This window comes from Scylla paramamosain, chromosome 38 (assembly GCF_035594125.1).
Source record: "Scylla paramamosain isolate STU-SP2022 chromosome 38, ASM3559412v1, whole genome shotgun sequence".
NCBI classification, from domain to species: domain Eukaryota; kingdom Metazoa; phylum Arthropoda; class Malacostraca; order Decapoda; family Portunidae; genus Scylla; species Scylla paramamosain.
Window position 1 is genome coordinate 13,948,735 of NC_087188.1, and position 9,893 is coordinate 13,958,627.

General features: G+C 39.5%; 1 protein-coding gene across 3 annotated transcripts in view; it reads left to right on the forward strand.

Moving 5' to 3' along the window:
• Nucleotides 1–9,123, forward strand: part of LOC135091843 (AKT-interacting protein-like) — a 39,288-nt gene extending 30,165 nt beyond the window's left edge. For all 3 annotated transcript variants that reach the window (XM_063989851.1, XM_063989850.1, XM_063989849.1), the window contains 7 exons: nt 1–92; nt 346–479; nt 2,068–2,132; nt 2,709–2,809; nt 3,215–3,405; nt 3,764–3,938; nt 4,672–9,123. The exon at nt 1–92 is cut by the window's left edge and continues 73 nt beyond it. In XM_063989851.1, coding sequence (XP_063845921.1) covers nt 1–92; nt 346–479; nt 2,068–2,132; nt 2,709–2,809; nt 3,215–3,405; nt 3,764–3,938; nt 4,672–4,770 — 857 coding nt within the window. In that variant the 3' untranslated portion in view covers nt 4,771–9,123. The remainder of the gene's footprint in view (nt 93–345; nt 480–2,067; nt 2,133–2,708; nt 2,810–3,214; nt 3,406–3,763; nt 3,939–4,671) is intronic.
• The last annotated feature ends 770 nt before the right edge of the window (nt 9,124–9,893 follow it).

Genomic DNA, 9,893 nt, shown 5'->3' on the forward strand with positions numbered 1-9,893 from the left:
ACAACACTCTGCTCGGAGGAGGAGGAGGAGGAGGAGGGGGAGGAGGAAGCAGTTTGAGTAGGAATAGTTCAACACGAGGCAGTCTTCGAAAGGTAAGTTAATTCTCTCTCTCTCTCTCTCTCTCTCTCTCTCTCTCTCTCTCTCTCTCTCTCTCTCTCTCTCTCTCTCTCTCTCTCTCTCTCTCTCTCTCTCTCTCTCTCTCTCTCTCTCTCTCTCTCTCTCTCTCTCTCTCTCTCTCTCTCTCCATCTCTTTTTTTATACTATTATCCTAACAAGTTAAACCTAAAAGAGTTACTGTACCTATATCATTTAAACCGAGACTTACCTGTTCTTTAATAATCACAGGTGTTGCCGTCTGTACCTGACATGGACCAGCAGCTTTCGATGGCAGCCAAGATGATAGACCGCCGGACCTCTACGCCCAAGGGGAACCACTCCTACAGTCCTTATTTCCTGGAGTACACCCTTCTTGCTGAGGAGTGAGTGTTTGAGTGACTGGAGTTGTCTTAGGTTCATCTGTTACTCCTTACTAATGCTACTTATACTACACTCTAACAAGCTTCAATGGTGTCTTTCTTTTCTTTCTTTTCTTTCTTTTCACTCCTACAGCCAATATTTCCGGGAGTGTTTGAGTGTCTGGAGCTGTGTTGGGTGGGTGTTGGGGTCTTCTGTTGCACCTTACAGCTACACTGCCTCTGATGTTTATGCTACACTCAGTACACTCATGGATTCTTTAACTATTTTTCCTCTTTCCACTGCTTGATGCTACAACTCCTCATCTCTTCTCCTTTCCTTACTGAACTTTTCAATTCTTCTTCTCTCAAATCCTGGACTCTTCAACACATCTCTTCTCACTGCTAGACCCTTCAACATAATTCAGTTGTGGGACTTTTCAGTTCTTTTCATCTCATTCATAGCTTAAGATTCTTCTGTACTGTATGCTGTGTTTTGTCTTCCTATACACTGCCTGCACCTCTCCCTCTCTTATCAAACTACTGGTCTCTTAAGTAACAAACATATCGACAGCATCTTATTCTGTCACATACACTGCCTGAAACATCTTTCCCCCTTACCCAACTAGTGGTGCCTGTATTGAGGATGTTCCTGCATGTTTCACCATCATATCCTGTTATTTAACCTCCCTATACCTGTTCCTCTCTAATTTTCTATATAGACTGTGTTCCTGCCTGTGTTTCTGTACATCCCATTATTTACACTTCACCTCTTCCTCCCTCATCTAGCTGTGGGATGAGTTCCTGCTTGTTTCGCCATTTTATCCCGATATTTACCCTTCCTGCACCTGTTCCTCTGTTACTGACTCACTGATGCTCTATAAACTGTGTTCCTGCCTGCGTTTCTGCATCATCCCATCCCACTGCACCTCTTCCTCCTTCACCAGACTATGAGGGTGTGTTCCTGCCTCTGTTTCTTGTTCCAGCTTTCTCCCTCCCATTCATCGCTCAAGATATAATTAGTAAGGCATTATACAAGGGGACTTTCACTCTCTTATGCTACTTCCTTGCACTTCCCTAATAGATAAACTAAGGCTTTCGCTCTCATTCATTTCAGCTCCTCTCTGGTAAACACACAAAGACTTTCACTCTCTTGTTCCTCTATTGTGTTTTCTTGGGTTTAATGAAGTGTATAGGGGTTAATGGTGTTAACCTAGGGATTTCCTCACATCCTTATTTCCTCATTGAACACCATTGGAGAAATTAACAGTAAGAAAAAGCAGAAACAGGAATAACAACAAGAAAAATAGAGAAACGACAGAAATAAATGATAAAAACTGGAATAACCACAAGAAAAACAGAAAATAGCAGAAATAAGCAGGAGAGAACAGGAGTAATAGGAGGAACCACAGAAACAAACAATAATAAACCAGGAATGAGAAGAAAAACCGACAAAAAAACTGAGTAACTGCAAAAAATAAACACAAATTAAAAAAAAAACGACAGAAGGAACAGGAACAAAAACAGAGAAAATAGAGGAACAAACAATAATTAGCCAGGAACAAGAAGAGGAGGAGTAGATGCTAACACCGTCCCTCCTCTCTCTCCCCCGCAGTAACCTCCTACAGAAGCAGAGAGTGTCAGGAGTGTATGTCGTCCCCTCAGGAAAGAGCCCCCTTGGTGAGTCCAGCCGGGTCTCTTTGATATATAATGTTGTTTTATGGTTTAATAATTGATCTGTCTTGTTTATTTATGTTGCTGGCTTCCGAGTGTGTTGTTTTCCTTGTTCTTTTGTTATTTTGTATTTTTTTTATATCTTTGCTTTTCAAATGTGTTCTATTCCTTCTTTTTTCCATTTTCTTCTTTTGTTATTGTTTTCTTATAAATTTTATTGGCTATATTTGTTAAGTTTTATGATTCAATTATTGATTTATCTGTTTACTTGTTTATTTATTTGATTTATTTAATTTTTTCTGTTTCTTTATCTTCATTTTCTAAATTTATTCTTTTTTTTTATTACCTCCCTCATAGATTTTTATGGCTGTACTGTTAAGTGATACAGTTCTATTAATAATTCATCTATTTATCTATATATTTCATCTATTTTCTCTTCTAGATGTATTTTTATTGAGTGATATAAATTTATCCTACCACCACCACCACCACCACCAGGGCCATTGCTGCCTCTCCTTCCTCCATATTGTGTTGCTTTGTGTTATCACCACTCATTACTAACACTTCCTCTTCTCCCTGCAGTGTGGTTTGGCGTCATCTTCATCCGGCAAGGGATATACCAGGAGGGAATCTTTCGGTTCAACCTGCACATCCCTGAGAATTACCCTGATGGTGATGTGCCGGTTAGTATTGTGGTGTTAGGGCTTATGCTGCCACCACCACCACCACCACCACCAACAGAGAGAGAAATCTGAATTAAACCAGACAGTTCTTAGTTTTTTTCCAATGTTCTATCTTGGCACCTTTTAACAGGCTGTAGTGGAAATTATACAAATTTTCAAGGATGTTTTCATGACTGGTGATAGTTTAACAAGCATTCTGAATTGTCAATTGGAGTAACATATGGAAACCTTACTAATCGTATCTCTGTGGCCTTTGAAAATAGTCATAATTAGAGAACAGTTTCAAAATACAATCCCTTCCTTCTCTTCCTCCCACACAAACAGTAGTATTTGCAAACCTCTATGGCCTTTGAAAATAGTGCTGAAGAGAGTACAATTCAATAATACACACCCTTCCCTTCACAGACAGTAGTATTCGAGACGCCCGTGTTTCACCCCCTGATCAGCCCGGACTCGCAGCAGCTAGACATAAGGCGAGGGTTTGCTAACAAGTGGCGGCGCAACGTGAACCACCTGTGGCATGTGCTTCTCTACGTGAGGCGGTGCTTCTACAAGATTGAGACCAGCCACCCACTGAACCCTGAAGCTGCTGTGTTGTAAGTGTTGTGCTGTGGTGCTGTGTTTGTGTTGTAAATGTTGGGTTACGTGTATTGTGTTAAGAAAGTGTTGTGTTCTGTTGCATGAATTTGTTGTTTCTGTCTGTTTAAAGTGTGTTTAAATATGGAAATAAGGGAAGGTTTAAGAAGCTATCATGGCAGACACTATCAAACTCTCGTCTTTTAAATATCACACATTTTTCTTAATATCTTAATCCCCATAGGAACCAGAAACCACAAAACTTAGTCTCAAACAACCAATACCCATAGCAACACTTTTAATCCCATAGCAGCAAAAAAAGATAAAAAAAAACTGTTTCAAACTTACCCAGATGATAACTCCTCCTCTTCTCCACAGGTACGACAGCGACAATGAAATGTTCCAAGTGAGAGTGAGGAGCTGTGTGGAGGAGAGCAAGAGGGCCATGTACGAGCCACCTGCTGCCGCCGCCTCAGACCCCCATGCCATTGTCTTCTCCCCCTTCCAGCCTGCTGTTCATGACCCTGTTCTAGAGGAGCTCAAGAAGGACAGGGTAAGGATGTAGGGTGATGTAAGGGTGAAGCGTGTGTGTGTGTATTTGTGTGTATCTTGATCCTACACATCATTCACACTGTCAGCTCTGTCAGCCACCTTACAGATAAAGCGCCACTCACTTATACACACAGCATTCACACTCTTATCCCTGTTGACTACCAAAGGAACAGTCTCATGGACAACCCTACTATCCCAAGGAGCTTAGCTATTGCACTGCTGGCCACATACATCCACAGCAAGGCTTGACAACATACACTGGTTTGCCCGTACCCTTTCATAATGAGATATATTAGCTGCTTTACTTAAATGTGTTTGAATGTCAGAAATTTATGGATTGAAATGTACTGTAGATTTTGAGTTTTTAGTGTAGATAGATTATATGAGTTCAGATCTTGTGACTTTTCTGTATTCTAACTTCAAAATGTTTTACCGTAATATATTTTTCATTATCTTATTTGAATTTTTTAGGTATGCATCCATAAATCTAAATTATACTCTCGGAGATGGAGAAAAATCAAGACTAGTTTACTCAACCCCAAATATTCATAAACTAAGCATTCAGAACTCACTTATACAACACAAAGCAGCACAAGGACACCCCAACAACACAACACTACCTCACAAACACTCAGGAATCACAACACATCACTCCTCTCAGCACAGAGCAACACACACTCCAGTAACACCACACACCAACACACAAACTCCAGTAACACCTAACATCCCAACAGAGTGAACCTACCAACAGTCTCAAGGAAGGAGGAAACTGCAACGGTCTATCTTGGGTGAAGCCTGGGACTCTTCAGATCTTCTCCCAGTCTGCCTCCTGACACGGCCCACACCAGGAGGACCCTCTCTGCTGCTGCTGAAGGGACGGACAGGAGCTGGAGGGCCAAATAGAGCCTTCTTCCACCTGTCTCCTGTCCTCACCACCTTGTCACCCACCTTGCTGCTCTTGAATTATACTCCTTTTATTTCATTATCATGTCACCAGTTGCTTTTATCTTCTGATTTTGTGGATTTTCTGATTCATTTTTGTAACTCGAATATTGCTTTACTCGAATATTATTTTTTTATGAGTTATTTTCATCTTGAATTTCTATTTAAGTGTGTAGGATGGATTATTTCACAAACTTTCTATTAATTTCCTTTGTTTTTTGTTACCTTTAAACTTGAACTCTACTCATATATTCTTTTTTTCATCGGTTTTCATCAAAGATTTCTATTTTAATGTTTGGGCGTGAGTTGTTTTATAAATGACCTTATGTCTTATCCATTGTCTCATTTCATCTTTTGTCCTCATAGCTTTGCTCTGCTTGCGTATTTATTTTAACGATGCCACAGAACTCTTGGTAATCTTCATCTTTCTATTTAGGTTTGAACAGTGAATATGTGAATTTAAAAAGCCTGATACCAATTCTCTCCCCCTCTCTCTCCATAAACTCATATTCCTTTATATATTTTGTACTGGTGGTCCTTCTGTTAACCTCTCACTTTCTTACCAGCATCCAAGGTCCTCCTCAGGTCCCTCCCAGGTCCTGCTAAGCCTCAAGATTCTAATGTCTTATGTATATCAGTGTGTATACTTAATTTACATCATTGAGGCTTAAAAACATACAAGTGTATCCAGGATTTGAACATTATGGTGTTATGCAAAGAGACGGGTGTACAGTTCCGTTCATTTAATGGTCAGAGTGTAGTGGTTTTCATCAGCTTCTCTTAATGTGCCTCTTTTTGCTGCTTGGGTCTTGTGTTAGCTTCATTCTTCTTCTTCCTTTCCTTTCCTTCTGTCACTAAGAACCAAAGGGAGATATATGTGTGTCTCTTTTTACTTTCTGGATCTTGTGTTTGCTTCATTCTCCTTCCTTTTCTTTACTCCTGTCACGAAGAACTAGAGGGAGATGTTTGTGTCTCTTTTTAATGCCAGTGTCTTGTATTTGCTTCATTTTCCTTCCTTTTCATAGAGATATCAGTTTTATGTTCCTTTTTACTTCCTGGTTAGCTTCCCCATTCCTTTTCTTTCCTCCTATCCAGAACTAATAGAGTATTCACCGAGGCACAGTGTTGTATAAAGAACACATACCTATCTATGAACCTTACAAAGTGACACAAAGAACTTTCATCGAATCGTGATAACCTGAGTGGTGTTGATCCTAAGTGAAGACTCCTTTCCTTACTAATATCTGGGTTGGTTTGTGTGACGAGTGATCCCTGTGTCCTGCGTCGCACGTAGGTATAGTTTTGTATGTATCCTCTGCACACCCAAACCCCAGACTGTGTATAAGGTGTGTAAGAACAATAATTCGCGTGTAGAACAATCGGTTGCTGGCTTGAGACGAATCCCTTTCTGTGGTGCATATGTTTGTTTACTAGGGATTTGTTCTCTGCCATATTACTTGTACCCTTGACTTGGTGGCTTCCAGACCTGTGTTGTACTTGTCCCTCCCCCATCAGACAAACACATGCACATACACACACATACACACACACATCATAGGGAGCTTGACTCAACTGTGTGAACATACAAATAAGTAAAACAAATAGTTAACTAGGTAATAGACACACACGAACACAAACACACACACACACCATAGGGATCTTGACTCGCTAGTGTAGAAATAGAAGTAAAATATAAACAGGTAACACACACACGTACATACACACTTCAGCAGCAGTACCAATTGAATGCTGAGGTCAGAATGCTCATGAGAAGTTACAACACAAAGACCAAACTCCCGCATCTTGTGTCCCTCCCTTGAATTAGTAAGTAGTATTTTGTAAACCTCACCACAGGCACCTGTTGAACAAAGTGACCACATTCTTAAACGTTTCAGCATCTTGACCTCTGGCGGGCTGTAGTGGGAGATGTAATTGTTCTCGAGGGTGTTTTCTTGATTCTAGTGATTGTTTAAACAACGATTCTGCATCTTTGATAGAAAAACACTCCTGAGAACTGGACGTATCATCTCTGTGGCCTTTGAAAGTGGTCGCGGTGAGAGAGTAAAGCGTTTCAAAATATGGGTCGAGTTAGACAGCTAGATATCACTGTGAAGAATTGATAGAGATTTATATAATGTATTTCAAAGATTGCAGTGAGTTTTGAGCCATAAATTTTTGTTACTGAATAGATAAGTGTTGTTTGTGGTCAGTTATGAGGAACGTGCATAAAAGATATTGCAAAAAAGGAGTGATAGGGAAAGAAACGTGATAATAAATGTTTTTCTCACTTTTATTAAAGATTTTTCTGTTTCATTTTGCAGTGTGTGTATGTCAGAATGATTAATGATTTCTGAACTGACTGTAACACTTCTGCACACACACACACACACACACACACACACAAGCAAAATACCAAGCCTCAGAAACTCAAGCTATAAGGAAAGATGAGGAAAGTTACAGTTACCTAAGTTTGGGGAGATGAAAAAGAGATGTGGTTATGTTGTGATGCTGTACAAGAGTGTGACAAGAAGAGGAAATTTAGATACAGAATACTTGTATCAGGAAGGGAACAATAAAAAGACACAGCAAGAAAGTTAAAGAGATAAGGAAAGTAAAAAAAAGGAAATGTAGATGCAGAAGACTTGTGTCAGAGAGAAAACATTAACAAGACACTGGAGAAAAATTAGAGAAGATAAGAATGTGCAGAAATAAAGTTTTTTCAAAGAGAAGAATACACTAGCAAACCACATGACCTTAAGAATTGATGTATGCAAACAATATACACGAACTTAAAGTGAAAGGTACATGATTGTGATGTGGTACTAAGTAAAAGATGGAACATTACAAGCTTGACTTATAGCAAAATACAAATAAGTGAACACACACACACACACACACACACACACACACACACACACACACACACACACACACACACACACACACACACACACACACACACACACACACACACACACACACACACACACACACACACACACATAAGGAGTAAAATATGCATTGTATACCAGCACTCATTATAAATCTTCACCCCTAAGCATGTAAACCACCTTATGGATGTATGGTGTGTGTGTGTGTGTGTGTGTGTAGAAGAATAAGAGCTAGTCCTTGTATGTGTACTAGTAACTAATTCTGGTGTGTAGTGGAGCTGTCAGCTGTCTTCCCGATTCAAGGCACATGTATCAGAATTAGTAAACTACACTAATGCCAAGGGACATGTTAACACCAGGGAGCATTTTATTTACAGACTTCTTAATGTTATGAATAGAATATCACAAAATCTAATTACGACAATGTAGAGTGAAATTCTAACATCTGTGAATGTTTTATTTGCTGATATTTTAATGCTGTGAAGAGAACAATGTTGTATTTTGTTCTGATGTGTAAATGCAGTATTGGTGTTTACATATTGGTCATTTGACTCAGGAAATACAGTATTGAGAATTGTTTTGAGTGGGAAGAAACAAAATTTATGGCTATTTCAGATGAATTTTTTCCCATTTCTCAAACATCTTTTCAATTTCAAGATAAATTTTCATACATTCTAATTATGTAAGAAAATCAAGTCATTCATAAACTAAAAACACATAAAAACAAATCTATTAAGCACAAGAAAAATAAAAACAATCCTTTCTTCATTTTAACATTAATGTTTAAATCACTGACTGGTCTCATGCACCGATCCACAACTAAGAGGTCGGCAGTCACTCAGCATTGTCTGGGCATGAGGTGGACATAGCAGGGAAGAGAGTTGATGGCTTAACTGTACCCACACCATGCCACAAACTACCCGCTGGAGGTGAACTGTTTGTACAAGTGATGATAACTGACAAACCACAGAGCCCTCTTTTTTTACCCCAGAGTGTGATAGTGATATTACTACTACTACTACTACCACCTAATACTACTCTTGGGACCACATTCTCAAACATTTCAACATCTTGTCCTGACTACTTTTAACAGGCTCTAGTGGAAGGTGTACGTTTTCAAGGGTGTTTTCAGGATTCCTGTGATAGTTTAACATGTTCTAGATCATGGTGGAGAGAAAGAAGAGACAAATTAAAAAGAGAAGATGAAAAGAAAGAAACACCCATGAGAACCACACTGTTCATCTCTGTAGCCTTTGAAAAGTCCAGATGGGTGTTTGAAAATGGGTTCCCTCATTTTTTAAGCTGTTAGTTGGCATTCTGATGTATGATATGTAAATAAACCTATTAATATGATGTGATGATTCAATTCCTATTCCATTACTTGTGATAAAAAGATTATGAGGTAATTTTGTGGCATGTTGGATTAATGATTCTCTCTCTCTCTCTCTCTCTCTCTCTCTCTCTCTCTCTCTCTCTCTCTCTCTCTCTCTCTCTCTCTCTCTCTCTCTCTCTCTCTCTCTCTCTCTCTCTCTCTCTCTCTCTCTCTCTCTCTCTCTCTCTCTCTCATTATCAGGTAATTTTGTGGTCACTGTTCTTTTCCTAAATCTATTAACAGTGGTGTTCCTCAGGGTTCTGTCCTGTCACCCACTTATTATTCATTAATGATCTTCTAAACCAAACTTCTTGTCCTATCCACTCCTACACTGATGATACCACCCTGCACTTTTCCACATCTTTTCATAGACGTCCAACCCTTCAGGAGGTAAACATATCACACAGGGAAGCCACAGAATGCTTGACTTCTGATCTTTCTAAAATTTCTGATTGGGGCAGAGCAAACTTGGTATTGTTCATTGCCTCAAAACTCAATTCCTCTATCTATCAACTCGAAACAACCTTCCGGACAACTATCCCCTCTTCTTCAATGACACTCAACTGTCCCCCTCTTCTACACTGAACATCCTCGGTCTATCCTTTACTTATAATCTGAACTGGAAACTTCACATCTCATCTCTAGCTAAAACAGCTTCTATGAAGTTAGGTGTTCTGAGACGTCTCCGCCAGTTTTTCTCCTCCCCCCTCTAGCTGCTAACTCTGTACAAGGGCCTTATCCTTCCATGTAT